The sequence below is a fragment of the Theropithecus gelada genome, chromosome 9, assembly GCF_003255815.1.
Source record: "Theropithecus gelada isolate Dixy chromosome 9, Tgel_1.0, whole genome shotgun sequence".
Taxonomy (NCBI): domain Eukaryota; kingdom Metazoa; phylum Chordata; class Mammalia; order Primates; family Cercopithecidae; genus Theropithecus; species Theropithecus gelada.
Genome location: NC_037677.1, coordinates 10,913,755 through 10,934,446, shown reverse-complemented (window position 1 = coordinate 10,934,446; position 20,692 = coordinate 10,913,755). Strand labels below are relative to the sequence as shown.

Below are 20,692 nucleotides of genomic sequence, written 5' to 3'. Positions count from 1 at the left end.
AAAACAAAGAAATCTCAAGCTTTTCACTTTGCCACTGCTCATCAATTCAACCTATAACCCAATTCTATCTTGCTCTCTACCTTTATACATGTTTTAAAACTTAAATTTAAAATCGTAGGACCATGAACTAGGAGTATATCATGACACAGAAGTATCATGGAAAATCCATTTCAAAGTGGAGACTGAAGTGTCAGTAAGAAACTCAACAGCCCAAGCTAGGCCACGAGGAACCTTCATCTTGTACAATACTGAGTCTAATAAATGGATGAATAAACAACTCTCACTGTCCTTTCAGTAAATTACAGAAACATTAGTGGGGTTTGTTACACTCTTAATAAATGGTTGAAATGGGGCTGTGGCCAATTTGAGCATTCAGCACATGTCCATTACCAAGCAGATAGACTCCACTATCTGCCATGGTTGACTCAAAGCCCAGGCTACTGAGACTGAGAAAGAGCTCACCAGGAAACATCCAGATAAAAATCAAAGATCACAAGTTGAAAAACAGCTTCCCCCTACCTCCACCCCAAGCAGCTGAGATACGGTGGTCGATATGGCTTTGCTGTGTCCCCACACAAATCTCACCTTGAATTGTAATGACTCCCGCATCTCATGGGAGGGACCCGGTGGGAGGTAACTGAATCGTGGGGGTGGGTTTTCCCCACGCTGTTCTTACGACAGTAAGTCTCACAAGATCTGATGGTTTTATAAAAGAGGGCTCCCCTGCACATGCTATCTTACTTGCACCATGTAAGATAACCCTTTGCTCCTCCTTCGTCTTCCACCATGATTGAGGTCTCCCCAGCCATGTGGAACTGTGAGTCCATTAAACCTCTTTCCCTTATAAATTACTCAGTCTGGGGTACGTCTTTCTTAGCAGTGCGAGAAAGGACTAATACAGCGGGTGAAGATAGAAACTTTCTAAAAAGGAAAGGATGAGAAGGACGAGGTGAGAGCAAAAGAGTGAGAAGGGCAAGGCGCCCACAGTCAGGAGGCTGGAAGAAAGGAGGCATGGAGGGGTAATGAAGGATAATCAGAAAAAACATCAGATGTCACACAGGCCAACAGAGGAATTTTAAGGAGACAAATTGCCAGATACATCAAAGGCATGGAATAAATACTTTAATGACATTAAAAAAACAACCAACACCAGGCCATACTGATGCTTCCTCCCCCAGTAACCCATGAGGAACAAGGCTGTCTGTAAACCTTCAGCGGGCTCTCAGAGTAAAACTAGCAATCGAACAGTAGATCCAGGGATATCATCTTCCCATAGGGGACTGGTCTGAGGAGGCTCAAAGAGATCAAGACACCACCAGGTGGCAACCCAGAGCCAAGTATGATTCCCATTTATTTATCTAGGATCTGTAACAACATTGGCTCATAGGAATGCCCAGTATGTCAATGAAGTGTCTACTTTTATGTTCAGCAAAAGATAAGATTAGAGAAGTAATCGGTCCCCATAGAAAGGTAAATATTGAGACTGAGGGAGCCTGTTGCCATTGTATAGAACATACCCTCCATTAGTAACTGTACCTTTACTGAGTAAATGGCTGAAGAAAGTAATTAACGATTAATAGAAGCTGCCCTCAATTTAAAGCCTCGAAGCAAAGTAATTAAATTCAGTAGAAGCTGTAGCCGCTAAACAAAGTTAAATCATACAAATACAAAAGGAAACACACATTTGAATAATAAATGCAAATTAGGAACAAGGTTTGTCTATAAGCTGAAAAGAAATGATCCTAAAGTTATCCTTCCTAAGAAATTCTCTATTCAAGAGTCAGTTTATGGACCTGTTTTAATCTTGGCAAAGGTCTGACTTGAATCCTGGTTGATGTTTAAGTACAACCTGGCTTTCAGAGTATTTATGCATGCAGATCAGACAGCTTCCTGCAGTCTGAATTAGCTGTACAAGTACCTCTCATATCAGTGCAGATATACTTGATATATACAGTGTCAATATTACTACCAGGGATGGAGATCACAAACATTGCTTTGCTTGTTGGTCATGAAATAAAATTGCCAGGCAGAATTTGTGTAGCTCCAGAGGGTATATTAATGCAGGCAAAACGGTTATCAGCAGTCTTTAGCCTGCCTCTCTAAGCTTCTAACAGAAACATTTAGGGAGAGGAAGCATTACATCTGGCTACAGCTGCACATTACATGGTCCATTGAGACTCAGAGGCTGATGGCTGAACGGAATAACAAACAGCTGGGTATAAATGTAAAAATCAGGAAACCAATTTCAAACACACATAATTCAAAAATCCTCTGAACTTCCAGCACTGTAGGAGAAAGAGCAATTAGCCTTACAGAGTGAAAAAGTATCTCAGATTAAAATTCAAAAATATACCTGGGCACCCTGGGGCCATTAAATCTGGGCTGAGCTCTCCCGTGACTCTTTCACAAAGGGCAGTGTGAGAACAAACAAAGGCAGTATCATCAGATCATTTTCTGGCTGTGGTCACGCTTCGGCTGAGTCATCTGAAGCATCTGAGCTGCCTCTCCAAGCTTTCTAGAATGGGGAAAAGTTATTAACAGCACTGAATGGGAAGGTTTCCCCAAATGCCTCATCTCAGGGTCCTCCACATTAAACCCAGGCACCAGGGAAGGGTGTAGACAGGCATCTCCCCAGTAGGCCGCTACTGCATTAAAAGCACCAAATAAACTTGTATTAAATTTTAAATACCTTTTCTATGTAAAAGGATTTAGGTAAGAAGATGGCTTGGAGAAAGAGAGGTTAGACTTTTTTTTCCCTTAAGGTTTTAAAGTCTTAACCATTTTGGTGGAAAAGTTTGGGTTAATCCTATGCAGAGACTTTTAAACATTGCCACACATTTGTATTTAAGAAAGGCAGTGATAAGGACCAGACAAGAGAAACGGGACCCCATAATTTATTATCCAAACTTGGACATTCTTAATTCAAAGGAGGATACTATTAATGATGATGCTAGGACAACAGATGGAAGCTGGGAGTATCCCAGCAAACCAGGTCAGCACCCTCTTGAGTACCAAGGGCACAAAACAGAGCCTCAGGTTGGATCTAGAATGTCAATTAAGTGGCTGCAATCCCATCCTCTTAATTTCACTGATCCTCATCTACTTTTTCTCAAGATTCCCAATCCAGGGTAAACTACAGAGCTCTGCTACAGAAGTTTAGGGAGCAAAAGGATAGGCTCGATAAAAATCTAGATGCCACTGCTTACACAATTAATTCCATGGATCATACCAGATTCAGTCTGACCTAATGGAGCAATGCCCCACCACCACTGCAGCTTTTTTGAATGGGAAAGAACTGCCACATTGCCAGTTTCGATTAATGCTGATTTTCCTCCATCACAAGCTAACTGGATGCTACAGTCCAAATGGCCAAGATCACAGAAGCCCTAATAGTACTAAAGTATATGCACGTTTCCACCAATCAACAGTTTCTTCCAGTGTTCTTAGTAATAAAGAACACTTAAAATATTTTTAATGCATCTAAGAGGGATCTAGACGCAGCAAAAAAATAATAAAAAATAAAGATGAGGCCCTATTATAATATTTACCTCACCTGATCTACAGAATAAGGAATGAAGGTCTTAGGATGTTACACTGATTAATTTCTTGTATCTCAACAAGAAATTCCTTTATTAATTCAACATAGCCCCAAAACAACACAAAACTACAGCTCTTTCTTCATTTTAAACTTGTGTTTCCTTCAAGAAAATACAGGCAAAGTTAACAGGACAAAAGCCCAGAGTCATCAAATATTTAAGCTTGTAATCTAAGAACTATTGTTATATTTCATAAAATTTTTGTGACACCTAGAACTTACGCCGGCAGCCACCTAGCACATTATATGAGACTTAGAGACTAAATATTTGTGTTAACAATGCAAAACTGCAACTCTTGTTCACTGGCAGACATTTCAGACTTAGAAAAAGGGAAGAGATAGATGGTACAGAAATGTTGAGGTTGTTTCCAAGTGACAACAAAACAACTCATCAGTTCAGTCCAACAATAATGGGTCGCTTGTGACTCATACGTCCTCAGTTCCTCAGCTGTACAACTTAATTTCAAGTTATTATTAACTACTCGATCTGCTGTACAGACTGTACAATTGCAATGTATTTTCTGACTTACATTGTATTTACACCACCACAGTGGAATCAATATGCTACTGTAGGGGCTCACAAGAAACCCTGAGAATTAGATAACTTTAAAAGCTAAATTTACTTTGGTTCTAGGCTAACTACCTTTCTTAAAATAAGTTTTGCTGATTGGCGAAGAATCCATGCTATCAAAAGCCCAGGCAGTTAGTCAGATGCATCAACAAATAACCCATCAACTAAGTACTGAGGCTGGGCGTGGTGACTCACGCCTGTAATCCCAGCACTTTGGGAGGCTGAAGGGGGCAGATCACCTGAGGTCAGGAGGTCGAGATCAGCCTGACCAACATGGAGAAACCCCAACTCTACTAAAAACACAAAAGTAGCCAGGTGTGGTGGTACATGCCTGTAATCCCAGCTACTTGGGAGGCTGAGGCAGGAGAATCGCTTGAACCTGGGAAGTGGAGGTTGCCCACTGCACTCCAGCCTGGGCAACAAGAGCAAAACTCTTAAAAAAAAAATGCCCTGAACATTGAGACAGCATTTGTGATTCACAGAAAGAATTCATGAAATGTACAAATTGAGTTGCCCTCACACCTCACCATTAGACAGTGATATTATTTGATGAGGAATGTCTATGCCTCTGAATTTTCAATGTAGAGGTTTTGCTTCAAAAGCTGTAACAATCATTGACATAAACAATGAAAAAACCCTTGTCCATGCACTGTGTTACTCAGGAAACTTTTCACTTGGACCCCAAAGCTATTTTAACTCCAAGAATGTTAACAATACCTAATTGGTAACCTTCATATTACAGTACAAAATAATCTGTCCAAAACTCAACATATATTTGAGTTTATCATTTATGTTAGAAAAGGTAATACAAAACATACATTTTGGGGAACATCTAATTCACTATATATACATTAACTGTTCACAATTTAATTATGACCCAATAAACATTTCTTTGGTGACATATTGTCCTGTCAGACACAGACACCAGAGAATCAGGAATGGTCTATAGGTTTTCAGAGCAACCTTCATCAATTATTTATTCTGCTTCTATTTTGGATAAAGCCATCACGATAATTTTTCTCTAAATTTTCCAAGAGTTTGGACTCTACTGGGGCCTGGAAAGTGAGTTATAACATTGTGAGATACCACGTAGATTACAAATTTCATGCCTTAAAAACAAAACAACGATGCCATCATAAATTCTTCCTCTCATTAGTTTTCCACCCAAAACCAAAGAACATCTATTTCATTAAACAGTTCCCTAGATTTTATATGCGACTCAACAATGAACAAAACACTAAGCTATTACATGTCAGATTCTTTTTTATTTATTTTTGTAGGGACAGGCTGGCCTCAAACTCCTGGCCTCAAGCAATCCCCCCACCTCAGCCTCCTGAGTAGCTGGGATTAAAGGCACTGAGCCATCCCATCCAGCTAGATCCTCTTTAAAAATTTCAAGGGTTTTAAGCTCTTGCTGAAATTAGAAATTGGGTCTCACCTTGTGTCTACAGAGTAAAATTGACCAGGATGGTTTTCTGGTACCACAGCCAGGTTCTAAGGACAAAGAGCGAGCCCATGATGTAGTGGGTGCCCCCAGAAGCATTTTTTTTTTGGATGAGCCCTATGTGGAGTTGGGGGATGTAAAGATGATACACATAATGTCCCAGGGATGCAATCATACCTGCCCCAAGAAGGCATGCACCTTGTTCAACCAACTTTCTCAACTTTGCCTATCATAATGCTTCGATCTAAATCTAATTGTGTTTGTTTCACAGGGTGGAAATAGAGGACTTGTGTGAGGAGGTGCCACTGTGATTGAGTCAACAATGGAGCAAATGAAGCGCTAAAAGAGTAATAGCATTTTCCTCAAATTATATGATCATCATTGGAAACCCAGCATTTTGACAAAGTGTTCAAACATCCGAGAATGGAGTTAGTATCATGTAGTTGAGAGCCACAGTATTGAGCCTTATAGTCTGATTTCTGAAAGCCTTATAATGAGGGTGGAGTGGATATACATTCCATTCTTTGGCTGTATTTCTGTTCCACAAAGCCTGCAATTTTCAGTCACTTGAAAATGTAATTATAGATAATGTTTGCATCAGTAGCAAGAATACAATAAGCACACAGGGCATGAAAACTCCACTCAAATCACATCCTCTTAGGTTATGGCGCTTGTGTCCTGCCAAGAGTAAAGGCATTTTGACAAGCTAATGTTCGGTCTGAAATGGTTTGTGGGTTAGACCAACCCATGCATGAATTCTACTCTAACTTTTCTATTATCCCTTCCTTTACATTGGGTGTCTAGAAGTAGACAGAAATTTATGATTTGCTGAAAACACAGAATCCCATCAAATGTTTATGCACTTGAACACAAAGCTGTGGAGTAGCTGAAAGTGTAATGATCCTTGAAATGGACCAGGTACCACATGTCCGCTGGCCACAGCTGTCCATCATTGAAACTCCATCGTTATCTTGCATAGAGGCTCATTTATTCTATTGCCTACTTATGAGGCCCACTTAAGAAGGAGGGGGTAAAAACGGATGTTACTGTAGAAAGGATACTGCATAAGTTCATCAACTGAGGTGGGCTGTGGTGACATAATGCCACCTGAGAACCATTTTCTAATTCACAAGAAGGCATAGCGACACCTGAGAAGGCCAAACATTCATCTAAGTCATATGCAAAAATTTTAAAGTCGGAAGTTAATGGGGGAAAATGCCAGGTGTCTAATGAAATCCTCCAAAGAAACCTCTTCATAAAATATACCATTATTATAAATGAAGAATAAGTGTCCATCTTAGCATTCAATGTTAATTGCTTCCTTATCTCGGCAGTAAGTGAGGATCTGCCTCAGGCATTAAGAGATCTTGACACCGGTTGGGTGTCCCCATCCACTGACACGTCTCTTACAATGCTCTTGCCTTCCAGCCTCAGAAATTGCTCTATAAAATACAATTAAGAAAAAGCAGTTTATGTGGAAGAGCACATAAAAAGCAGAAGATTGTTGGGTCATAGCTAAGAACCTGTATTTCACACTCAAAACCCACATATTCAACAGTCCATGTGCCCACCTATCTAGAACCTCAACCTGTTTACATCAAAAAATCCTCAAGAGACTTGCAGGCAACCTCAGGCTTCCGAAACGAGAAACAGAGGTGCAACCTCAGGCTATGGAAATGAGAAACAGAGCTGCAACCTCAGGCTTTGGAAACGAGGAACAGAGGTGCATTTTGGGGTTTTCAGTACCACCACCTTTCAGAACCTCAATATCCTCATTTGTGAGATGGAAATGACACAAATTACAGAAAATTTTTCTGAGGATTGATAAAATATAAACTCCTTAGCCTGATGGCTGGCCCATGGTATATCCTAAATCAAGAACAACTAATCTCATAAAAGAGTTCAGAAAATGTAACCACAGGAAGGCAGCATCCCTTAAAGTGTCAGTAATCAGAATTAAAAGAAACACACACCAAAAAGTAGCATATGATTGGCAAGGAATTAGTTTGGTTGACATTAGAAAACATTTTCTGGCTTCTGGGGTCTGCACGATTATTACTTGAGCAGGGATCTGGAAACGAATCTGGATCAAAAGTAGCACGTCCTTAGGAGACCTGAAAAACGAGACTGAGAGAGGGGCAAGATATAAGTGTGGCCAATCATGTGGCTTCTGAGGTGACAAAAGTCCAATCTTGGTCACTTTTTACAACAGGCAGATTTAAAACCGTTGGCCCAACGGAAAGTCTGCCTATAAAGTTAATCAGACTTCTTTGACATTGATAAGAGAAAAAGTGCTAATTACAAAGCGCCAATTAATTTGTACAGAAACATTTGTAGTATCTGTGTGGCTGGCCCCCTTCTCCAAAGATTTTGCCAGCTTTCACCTACAGACCTACTTTTCCCTTCCCAACAATCTCAGCAACAACAGTCATCTTTGATATTACCAAAGGCCCCCCTGCCTCCAGCGAAGTCCCCTGGTTCACCCTAATGCAAAGTGCTGTGTGACGAGAGGCAAGAGTCTGCATTTTGGAGGTCACATTCACAGCCTGGAGAATTTCTCCACAGTCAATATCACACTCTCAGCTACAGCAGGTGCCAAATATTCCCCTGGCCCGTCATGGAGGATATTCCTCAACAATGGCTTCACACACCGAGGCGTTAGGCTTCCAAACAGAATCTGTGCTGTCTGATCTAGGGCATCAAGTCATTGCAGCACTGGGAGCAAACTGTTACATTCTGTGGAGGCTCTTATCTCTTAGCACTCCAAAGACCCTATCATGGACATCAGAAGAAAGAAGTGCCTGTTTGTTAACCACCAAAATAACTAGGACACACCCTGCAGCTGGATACCACATAGATGCTGCAGATAACCCACACACCAAACCCCTTGTCTTAACCCTACACCACCACCACCAAAGGCAAAAAATCACCAATTCCTTGTCTAGGTCATTTCCCCAAGGACTCTCTCCATCGGTATCCTCCAGGCATTCTGCGACCTGAGCACTTAATGAGGCCACCCAAGGCTGTAGGCTCTACAGTCCTCCCTGCTCCATATTCAAATCATCAAAATCGTGTCCTTGGCCAGGTGCAGTGGCTCACGCCTGTAATCCCAACACTTTGGAAGGCCAAGGTGGACTCATCACGTGAGGTCAGGAGTTCGAGACTAGCTTGGCCAATATGGTGAAACCCCGTCACTACTAAAAGTTCAGAACAATTAGCCAGGTGGGGGCCTGTAATCTCAGCTACTCCAAAGACTGAGGCAGGAGAATCACTTGAACCCAGGAGGCGGAGGTTGCAGTGAGCCAAGATTGTACCACTGCACTCTAGCCTGGGCAATAGAGAAAGATTCCATCTCCAAAAAAAAAAAAAAAGAAAGGCCAGGTACGGTGGCTCACACCTGTAATCCCAGCACTTTGGGAGGCCAAGGCAGGCGGATCACGAGGTCAGGAGTTTGAGACCATCCTGGCCAACATGGTGAAAACCCGTCTTTACTAAAAATAGAAAAAATTAGCCGGGCATGGTGGCGGGCACCTGTAATCCCAGCTACTTGGGAGGCTGAGGCAAGAGACTCGCTTGAACCTGGGAGGCAGAGGTTGCAGTGAGCTGAGATCCAGCCACTGCACTCCAGCCTGGGTGACAATGCGAAACTCCATCTCAAAAAAAAAAAAAAAAAAAAGAAGAAAAAAAGGAAAAAATCGTTTCCTTAATGGCTGGGTTTCTGCAAGGGTTGTGATTCCCATTATGTCAGAACCAGCCTTCATATTGTGTGGCTGATTCTTTCCATAAGAAAATCAAAATCTATTTCAGCTGGTGTAGAGAAGGGCTTTTTCAGAAGGATCACGTGGAGATATTGCCTTTGTTTCACCCCATTCCAGAATGGAAAGGTCTGACCACTAGTTCACGGAGAGAACATGAACTTCATTCTACTTCTCAATCATCATGCAGAAAGGCGAGGGGAAGAAAAAAATCAGTCTTCATGATGTTGTCCTGGGGACTGTGCGTTTTCTGAAAGTTCACTTGGGAGCAATAATGCTTTATGGGTCTTTGCCTGAGACTTAAAAGCACGAAAGTTCTGAAGAAGAAAACATTCACTCTTCGGTTGTAATGAAGTTCCATTAGAGTTGATTCTCCTGGGAAATGCAGGGGAACTTGTGCCCAGTTTTAAAGTGCCAGGAAGCTATAAAATATTTAGGTTGTCATTTCTTTCCCAACATTAGTCTGACAGTAGTACTGTGGGACAGGTAAGCAGCATATTTTATTGTCCTTATTTTCTAGACGAGGAATCTTGACAAGTAAACTGAGACTTGAAGTAGGCATGGAACAGATTAGAAGGCAGGCCAGGCATTCTCACAAGACGGTGGCAAAGGACGCCTAGCCTTGAAGGACACCCTTCCACTCTGGTGCTGGGAAAGGCCCTGATGCCATGTCCCCAGCGGTTCCATTCTACGACATACAGGGCAAGTCGAACAATCCAAGAGGAAGTTACTTCCATGAAAAATTAAAAGCCACACATAGCCAATGGAATTCAAATGGTCTTTGTAGTAAGAAAAAGTACTTCCTCAATTCCTCCCCAGAGAAAGGTAAATTCTGTCACAAGTACTCAACCAAGGGGAAGAAAAAAAAGTGCTTGCCTTTCAGTCTCCTCTCCAACAAAGGAAGGAGGCCCTTATGTAAGAGGACTCTAAGACACCAGAAGTAAAAACACATTCCCAAGTGCTCTAGGTACCCAGAAGAGGAAGAAACACCGTCCATTTGATGCTGGCGGCAGCTTTTGGACATCAAAGCGTAAAAGAAAAGGGGGAACAAGGAGACAGGAAAACACGAGCTTGTGGTGAAAAGAAGGAAGAATCCCAAATGCATGAGGAGGCAATGTAAGGACGGCTTAATATTAAGAAACTGCTTTGAGACAGAGCTGCCAGCAGCATTCAGCAGCATCCGGGCTTCTCAAACCATTCCTGCGTTCTCTCTCAATCCTGATACCAAGAAAAGATGGCTGGCTGGACAATGGGAGTCACGAGCAAAGATGTTACCAGCATGGACTGAAGTGAGTAATTGCAGTTGGAGGCCTCCTGGTGACAATTTTGAGAGGCAAACACAGCTGCAGCATAGCCAAATATAGCTGGTCCAGACAAAGACATTCATAAAGTTAATCATTCCGAAACACGCCACCCTTATGCTCAACCCGAAAACTCAACACTCCTCCTATAATGTAGGAAGTCAAAATACAGTTCAATGCGCAGAAACAAGCAGCTGCTCCAGTGGAATTTACAAGTGATGAGCTAGGTATTTGGATACTGCTCTCCTCCCAAGGCTCCAACCCTCAGAACTAAGTACCGGACGGATGTGGCCCCTTCTCTTGAAACTTAGGAAGCCGCTCAGGAAAAGGATAATAAAACAGGCACTAGAGGAGATTTTTTTAAAAATATACACAAATCAGGAAAACATAAGAAAGGCAACAAGAAAACTTCGGAAAAAGCTGTACTGTTTGTGACCACACTGAATCTAGGCCAGGGTACAGAGACTCAGGAGTGAAGAGCAAAACAACGAAGTAAATCCACATTAGTCCTCTATCAAACGCTTTCTGTCTTCATGCTTTTGGGTATCATCTTTCCATTATTCCCCTAAGAGTTTTCAAGGACCAAATGATTTCGATGCTGTTTCACTTGATATCCAATGTCTTCCCCCGAGTTCCAAAGAGAAAACACCTGGGCGCGTGTGTGTGTGTGTGCGCGCGCACGCACGCGTGCGTGGAGAGGGGGATATTTAAGTTGGTTTACACTAATTTACCCACTTCCAGGCTTGTGAATCTGCTGTAACGTTCACCTTTTTTAAGTGTTCACTTTATGTGCTGGACTCCCACTAGACAATAAAAATTTCAAGGACCCCTTTCAGCAGCAACAGGCGGCCATGGGATCATGACATGGATCATATAAAATGGCAGCAGCAGCCAAGAGGCATGACGTAGGGGGTGTGGTCCGTGGAGGACCGTATGTATCTGTGCAATAAGACAACATCCGCAAAGGCCCAGCTGTCCAGATTTCTCTGTGAAGAGTCCGTTTGTCTTCCTACTCTCACTCTGAAAAGACCTCAGGAGTAGCAACATCTCAATTGCCACTGAGAAAGAGAAGCAGCGCCCAGATCCAAGGACTCAGCAGTGAGGAGAAAAGAGGCCCTCAAAAGGGAAAGAGTCTCAGCGTTTCACCCAGTAACACGGCAGGATTGCCAGAGTGAGGTTGTCTTCACCCTTCATGGGAGTTAATCCAAAGTTCTGGGCAGAAGAGTCGAAATACAGTCCCGAGACTTTTTTCTAGCAGTATCACTAATTGGCAGTACATCTCTGGTCACAATATGAAACTTTTCTGAACATAAAATCTTTCAGTTACAATGATAATAATCCAAATACACAAGTATCATGACTTTTGTAACCAAAGACCATTTCATGGCAAATATCTTAAGAAAGCGAAGAACTATGCTATATTAGTCCATTTTCATACTGCTATTAAGAACTGCCTGAGACTGGGTAATTTATAAAGAAAATAGTTTTAATAAACTCACAGTTCAGCATGGCTGGGGAGACTTCAGGAAACTTACAGTCATGGCAGAAAGGTAAGGTGAAGCAAGGCACCTTCGTCACAAAGTGGCAAGAAGGGAAAGCATTGAACAAAGGGGGAAGCGCCCCTTATAAAACCATCAGATCTTGTGAGAACTCACTACCACGAGAACAGCACGTGGGAAACCCTGTAATTCAATTACCTTCACCTGCTCTCTCCCTTGACACGTGGGGATTATGGTGACTACAATTCGAGATAAGATCTGGGTGAGGACACAAAGCCTAACCATATGTCCAATAAGATGACTTTCCAGATATATAGTCACATATATATACATATGCCCCCCGCACATATTTTAGGCCTACTGACCACATTCAAGTAAGTAACAAATTATTCTACTATTTTAGCCTGAAGGACGTGATGGTCTTTGTGTCAAATAAATGAGATTCAACTTTCCTGCTACTAGGAGAAAGGAAGACATGATTTGGGGAAAAGGATATAAAACACCACCTTAAAATTTAATGAGTTCTAGTCAAGCTGTGAACTTTAGAAAAAGCATAAAATCAAGACTTTCATCATAAAAGCACAGAATTTTAGACTTAGTATGTAAATTGAAGTACTTAGGAGTATACTGCTATGGCACCAAAAACAATTTAAGCTGTCCAAAAGCTATGTCAAGATGTCAAACAAATCAGCTGACCTGAATTTCATTCTCCCTGAGTAGTGAGTCACCACCTTCATCTGTGAAAGCAGGAAATCTTCAGTCCTATTGGAGCTTGTAAGTGTGACAAAGCAGCTGTGGTGCTGGGGGGACTGGATTTCCGTGGTTATGACAGATAGCACCACACAGTCTCACTGAAGAGACAAACTTCTGGAACTTCTTCGTTATTATTATTATTAGAAGACGACGACGGAGTCTTGCTCTGTCGCCCACGCTGGAGTGTAATGCTGCGATCTCAGCTCACTACAACCTCCACCTCCCAGGTTCAGGCGATTCTCCTCCCTCAGCCTCCCAAGTAAGTGGGACTACAGGCATGTGAAACCACAGCAAACTAATTTTTGTATTTTTAGTAGACACAGGTTTTGCCATGTTGGCCAGGCTGGTCTCGAACTCCTGACCTCAAGTGATCCGCTTGCCTCGGCCTCCCAAAGTGCGGGGATTACAGGCGTGAGCAACCGTGCCTGGCTGACTTCTTTAATTATTGAGATTTAAAATCAAAATATTATATGTAACTCCTACCTTTAAAGCACTATTACTATGAGAGGAATCATGGTAAATTGGTCAACTACCTAGCTTACTCGTGGGCTGCTGATCTGGAAGACGCAGACTGTTTAAACGAAGAACTCTTCAGCACAGATTTCTTCATTTAAAACCCCACCTTAAGTAAAAGGCCACATAGCCTGATAGAAAAATACAGAATAATAAAGCCGACCTGATAGTTTAAATACAGCTTAAACTTAATTTACATAAATCTTTAGGAGGAAAAAAAATGGGTCTAATAATTTGCTGGTTAAATTGGCTCTGAGGCATTCATTCAAATGGAGTAAATAAAATGTAACCAAAATCTGAATTTGTGCTCATACATCATTTTGAAAGCCACAGGATTACACACTTACTAGCATTACATTTTAAATTATCAGCTGATTTTAAACCATCACTCTTAGTATCTGAATATAACATACAATCTGTAGTTCATAAAAGAGACCGTTCATAAAACTCCAGGTTGGCACGGCAAATGCGTAAATCTCAAATACGCTCACAAGGCATTTCGGCCACATAACTGGAATTGTATTTCTATAAAAACAGTTGGAGTAATCACTTTCTGTCATGATTTAGAACAAATGGGGAGAGTGAAGCTGTTCAAAATCTCCCTCAATGTCTCCCCCTTTCTTTTAAAAGTCCTTTAGGAGGAGTCTAAAGCTCTCGCTAAATGAAAAAGACATTCCCAGGAGGAGGAGGTGGTTTCCATCCCTTCACATCTGGATTCAGAGCATGAGGATATTGGATGGAACAATTACACGGTGATGATGCTAAAGGGGAATAATTATTTTACAATTACCTGAGAGCATCACATTTGCTGCTCTAATTAGTTTTTGTTTCCCACATAGGTTTTTCCCAGGAATGTGCAGCTCCATTTCTCTTAGGTTTAGCAAGAGATGTTTCTTAAGGAAAAATAAAAATACATTTTCTGCACTGCTACACAAGTAGCACACCACTGATACTGGCTTCATTATATGACTCGGCACCTCCCTGGTGGAGGAAACAAACAGGATGCATGAGAACTTGTAGGTGCTAATGAACTGGAAATCATTAGTAGTTTCCAAACCCTCTCTTCTGTGGTTCTATAAAACAAATATTACACGGACAAACATCTAACTCTTTGTGATGGCCTAATCTGAAAACAAAAAGCAAAAATGTGACCCTCCCCTGAAGAAACAAAATCTCCCAAACAGTAATATTCTAAAGTGGAAATAAGGACCTATTAAGTTTGGGTAAAGTGCAGCATTGAACATAAACAACATTGATGACTTATTAATTTTGCTCCTTGAATCATGTTGAAAATATAACATTTTCCATTTAAATGCAAATTAGATACGGAATGCTTATAGTATTGCTTAACATTTATGAGAGTTTGTTTTCATTTTTGTTGGTTTCTACAAAAAAATTCAACAATGACATCATATTCCTGTTATAATCTACATATAAGCCTCAACAATGATCGCTACCCTGATTTTTTTGCCCAAGAGCTGGGTCATATTGGGTGCTGGCTGTGTTACACTCAACTGTATCAGATCACTTTGCATGCCAAACATAACCTGTCTTTTTATGCTAAGTAAACGAGTGTTATAAAAGCAAGGAAGGGGTAAAGAGAAATGAAGTTTGGGGATTTCTGTAAAAAAGGAAAGGATATTGCAGTCTTTTACCAGAGGCCAAATATAGTATTGTTATAGCTGTTAGGGGAGAAAAAGAAAACAACACTGAGAGGTGGAAAACACTCTAAATGATCCCATGAAATCTTAATTACTAGGTTCATATCTAAAAATCCCATCACCTTTTTATCTTGTCTTTCAAGGGTCTTGTTTCCCCAGCTCACTGCATCTCATCAACAGATGCCAAAGTTATCTCAACCCAGCAAATTACAATTAAACAGCAAGATTTAACAATTAAAATAATACCTCTGCCCAGATCAAAGATAACATCAGTGTTCTAAAAAGCCAATGTGGGATGAATTCTTCGTCTCGGAAAGCCACTGATAATATGTGCTGTTAACTGAGCAATCTCAACTGAAAAAAATACTTTAAAAATTTTCCTTAAAGAACCACATGCAAAGCCTTTTCTGTAGACTTTTCTCATTTTAATTTCCTTTCATGAGCATCATGGTATCAGGTGATAAATGCCAGTCATCTCCGTATTATTTATAACTGTATTTTCTAAATAGACTTTAAATGCCCATGGAGAAGAAAAACAGAACCCCACTGCTTTTGATGTTCATCCTGCTGGAACCTTGTAAACCAAAAAGATTTTTAATTAAAATGTATTCTGCTTAGTTAATAGATATATGGAATAACCGAATTAGAATCAAATTAGAAAGTATAAAATGACGCTTCACATACATCAATCCTGATCAGGTGACATACTTATTTCTTATGTTCATTCTCAGGTGGCACAGTTTTGATTCTGATAAAACGGTATGTTATATCCTTCAACTCAGTGTTCTTCTCTGCATCAACCCATGAATATGACACACCATCCCACATGTGTTCGCTTACTTGAAAACCACGGCTTTGCCATTTACTGCCTATGTGGCAGGGGCAAGCAGGTCACCTCTTTAAGCCTCATCTGTAAAACGTGGGCAATGTCCACCCTGCAGATTAGAGACAGTGTGAATCAACTATCCTGGGGCACGGCAGGCCCTCAACCAACAACTCACGTTTCCTTATTTTGCGGGGAGGCAGTAATTACTTCTTGGACTAGTCACACTGCCCCTCTAACAGTCTCTTAATCTATAAAATGAGGTCTGATGAGATGGTCTCTAAAGACCTTTTCAGCTTTAACAATGATGTCCTTAGAACCACCTTTCAGTTTAATTATACACTGATAGGTACTTTGCCAGTTATCCTAACTTAAAAGGACTTAACAAAAAGCTAGTTCATTAAGCTGATGAATTTACAATCAACATAAGTTTTCTCATTTTCAATAAGGTGACCTACCAACTGTAAAAAAAAATTAAGATTTATTTTTAATTTATTGGTAGACTCTTCTCAGTGTCTTATTCTAACACCTAATGCTTTTTAAGCTGTGTTTGTCAGTCTTTCTAACTGTAATTTCTCATTTCTGAGATATCATTTATTAGTTTATGTTTAAAAATTCAAGACCACTTACAAACCCTAAATGCACGTATATGGTCATTAAAAAGGCGAATCAAAGGAGGAAACACTCCCCCCCATCTTAATCGAAAACCAACTGTCAGTTTAAAATCAAATTTTTAAAAAATCAGTGCCTGTTTTCATTATGCTGTGTTGCTAATATTGTAGATGATATTCTATAGTAACACAAAGACAATGAAACTTTAATAGCCACGATTATTTAAAATGTCCATTTCCATTTATAGTTTTGATACTGAATGTTTAAAACCCTAAAACTTTTAAGCATATATTGCAGCAATTCTACACCACTACAGAGCCTTAAATGATCTGGGCTCTTTAAACAGTGGATAGCTCGTGGGGCCATCAAGCGTAATAATTCATCTCAAAAGCTATTTGTTCATCTGCCTTGAGGACTCAAACATATTACATCTTGCAAACTTATCTAATATATTCTTGTGGGAAAACGCCACTGAAAATATTCTACTGCTTTGGAAAAATCAACAGCAGAAAAGCCCCTATGCTTTAAGTTCCTTTTAGGAATAGGCCAATATCTAGCTGACTGCAATTTAGTCCAAATGGCAATATACCACACATGACAACCAGTCCCCAAAACAATAAATCCGCATGGCTATCTTCTCAACTGTGTGAATATGGCAATAAAACTTATAACTTAGGCAGATTTCAGGCATTCTCAACTTGTCATATTCCCCCACACACACCTCTACCCCCAGATACAGTATCTAATGTGAGTTAATTATCAACAATATGTAAAAGCATGCTATAGTGTTCTCAGGGCTATGGAGACACACAATAGCTATTTTGGAAACAAATAATAAAACTATCATTTACAAATCCTCTTTTCTTCCTTTAGTTCAATTAAGCAACAGCTGACAAACGCTGAGAACAATTTGGGTTTGATTCCAAAGGCTATCATTTGGAAATAACTAACATTCGGAAGAGAAGTGAGGTAGAAGTCACGTTAGGAGACTCCATGGCTAAGGCACAAGGGCTCAATTCGGAGCAAATCGCTTGAACAGGCCACATTCATCCACCAAATGAAAAAGATAAATTAAATTTTCATAATTCATAATTTAATTGACAAGAAACTGCATCTTTCTGAGGCCATTAACACTTTAAATTCATACAGAATTCACCAGCTTAGCTATATTATGGTCACTTAAGTAGTAGGTGACCATAAATTCAAAATCACGATTAGGCGAATTCTTCAGTTCAGCCTGGACCCTCTAGCCTCTAGAGGAGAAAACGCATAAAACTTTCACACTAGCTCATGTGCAAACACGTATTATGTGTCTACACAGATATCTATTTTACGATGGGGGACAGGAGAGAGGTCTCTTAAAACAAATGTCGTGGAAATGTTACTAATCATGATTCATATCTAGGAGAAAACTACCAAAAAGGAATATTGAAAAGATGAACCTGATCATGTATAAGCAAGTTGACACTCTTAATATTCACTCAAAAGACAATTTGCATAACAGATTCTATCATCCCCCTCCTCCGCTCTCCCCCCCCTTTTTTTGGTTCTTGCAGCTCAAATAATTGGCTATTGCAGAGTTTCTCAAGACTCTCTTAACTCATAACACTTAACATGCTAGAAAAAGAATCTAGCATGGCAGGGGAAAGTTAGTTGCCAGGGAAATGGATCATAAAGCCTGGAATAACCTCAATACTGCAGAGTACCATAAGGTGCCAGAAAGAATATGGATGTTAAGTCCTACAGTGGGTAGAACAGGAAACATTTTACATGCACTCTTACCATAGAAATCCTTTTTCCCCCCACTAGATTAGATTAATTGCAGCTTAGATCCGCTATCCAATTTCTCGCCTGATCAGAGAGAATTTAAAATGTCTAAAAAGGACACAGACCTTTTGGTCCCGCTCTGGCAATCCTTTCTCTCTTTTTAGGTTTCCTTTTCCTAACATGCCTGAAATACAAATAGATCCTACTGACCTTCCCTGAGCTAATAAAAACTTTCCTATCAAGCCAGCTAAAAATTAGACATACTTTCCTTTCTTCAGGAATCCCAGCTCTCTACTTCTTCCAATAAACGCTCTACCCTAGTTTGACGACATGTAAAACAACCAGAATCACATTAATTATTAAATTACAGACTGCATATCAGACAAACCATGATTACGTAAAAATTACCTCTAATTTCTGCAATAAAGTACACCTGGCTAGTTTCAAGCTTTATAATTATCCCCCCGCCCTTCCTTGTCTCCGCTTCCCCTCTCCCACCTTAGGAAAGGATCTTTGCAAATATCAAGTCAGATGAGCGGGTAATTTGGTAAGAAAGCTCTTTCCCCGGGCCACGAGAGCTCCGTCAGCCCCGCATTTCAAATGACACGAGCGTGCACACTCGCACGCGCGCACCTCGCCCGGACCCCGTGCCCGCTTCGCCGGTCCCCGTCACGCCGCGCCCCGCTCAGTCCTCACCCGGACCCCCGGACCCCACCCGGTCCGCGTCCGCCCCACCGGACCCCGGGACTCCGCGCCCGGCTCGCCAGTCCCCACTCGGACCCTGGGACCCCGCCCGGACCCCGGGACGCCGCGCCCCGCTCACCCCGCTCGCGGGTCCTCGCCCCGGCCCGTGGACCCCGCCCGTCCCCCACTCACCCCGCGGGGACCCGGGACGCCGCGCCCCGCCCGCTGGACCTCACCCGGACTCGCGGACCCCGCCCGGTCTCCGGGACGCCGCGCCCCGCTCGCCCCTCCGGCAAGCCCCGCGCCCCGCACCGCCGGTGCCGCTCGTCCGCACCCGCTCCCTCCTCCCGCGTCCCGCGCCGGCCTCCGAAGGCCGAGGGAGGCGGCGGCTCCGAAGCGGCCAAGTCGCGCCCGGGAGCCGCGGGCGCCGCCCGTCCCTTTCGCGCCGCCGACTGTGAGGGGAGGACGCCCGCTCGCCCGGCCTCGGGACGCGGCGCCACTCACATTCTGTCAGGAACGAGCAGGCGGCTCTCGACCATCATGTCCGGGAGGAAATCCAGCTTGAAGGCAGAAGTCATGTTCGCGGGCGCACGCGGCGGCGGCGGGGGGCGGCTCTGCGCGCGTCCGAGCGGCCGCGGGCGGCGCGAGACGGGCAGGGACAGGTGCGCGCGGCCTCCCCCGGCGGCCGCCGAGCCGGCACTTGTCACATTCTCTCCTCGCGCTCCGCCAATCCCCTCCGAAATCCAGCGCCGGGGCGGCCGGCTGCCGAGCGCCAGGTGCGGCGGGCGGGGGCGGAGCTCGCGGGGCGCCCGCCGCCGCTTAACCCCTGCGGGCCCGCCGGCCCAGAGCGCGGCCCCGAACCCGGCCCCGCCCCGCGGGGACCCAGGGCGGGCCGCCGCCGCCGCCGCGCTCACCGCCGGGGCACGGCCAGACTTCTCAGGGTCCCCCAGGCCCCCGAAGGCAAACCCGCTCCCCCCCTGGCTCTGCTCCCCCGCCCGGGGGTCCCTGGCAAGAGGCCGCCGTGGCCGCTCGCAGTAGGTTTAGGGCCACCCGGGCGCCAAAGCCCGCTCCACTTCCAGACCCGAGCCGCGCTCCCAGAGCCCAGCGGCGGGAGGCGAGCAGCCCCAGGGTTCGCTTCGATGCTCCTCGGTGTGGTGTGCCTGCCCGGGCAGGAACTAACGGCGATCACCGAAAGGGTATAGGAGGTTTAGGCGAAGTAAAGATCAGATATATGACCCAAGTGACATTTAGGGACATATCGCAGTGCCCTAAGGAAGACAAACCTGCCTCTGCACGATGGCACTGCCTCTTCTGTCATCTTGCAAACACTAAGAAGTATAAGCGGCTGAAGATAAAGTCATAAATCACGTTTTCTACACAAACGATAAATCATGAATCTGCCATTTCCTAGTATTTAACACAATAATTAGAAACCAGCTGAGTGAATTCACGAGTGTTAGGTCTGTAATGTAAGGGCCATGAAGCTTAAATACCCACTTAAGATTTGTGACTGATTTACTAACAAGAATTGAGAAAAATGGCCAAACTCTTAGAAAAAAACAGAGATGCTGGCGAGTTTAATTTTTAAGTGATTTGCATAAATTCTGGAAAATTAATTCGTTTCTAAGGTGACATTCTAATTGATCGTTCTCATTGTTTAGTTGATTATTTGGGTAGCAAACTTTTCACAGTGTAGTCAGAAGTATGTAAGACT

General features: G+C 42.8%; 1 protein-coding gene across 18 annotated transcripts in view; it reads right to left on the bottom strand.

The window, feature by feature from the left end:
• CELF2 (CUGBP Elav-like family member 2) overlaps nt 1–20,692 on the bottom strand; it is an 871,667-nt gene that overhangs the window by 302,351 nt on the left and 548,624 nt on the right. For 2 of the 18 annotated variants that reach the window (XM_025397807.1, XM_025397810.1), the window contains exon 1: nt 19,483–19,727. The exons of 15 other annotated variants lie outside the window; for them this stretch is intronic. In XM_025397807.1, coding sequence (XP_025253592.1) covers nt 19,483–19,556 — 74 coding nt within the window. In that variant the 5' untranslated portion in view covers nt 19,557–19,727. Of the gene's footprint in view, nt 1–18,792; nt 18,900–19,482; nt 19,728–20,692 lie in introns of those variants that run through there. One more of the 18 variants, XM_025397818.1, reaches the window with a different exon arrangement.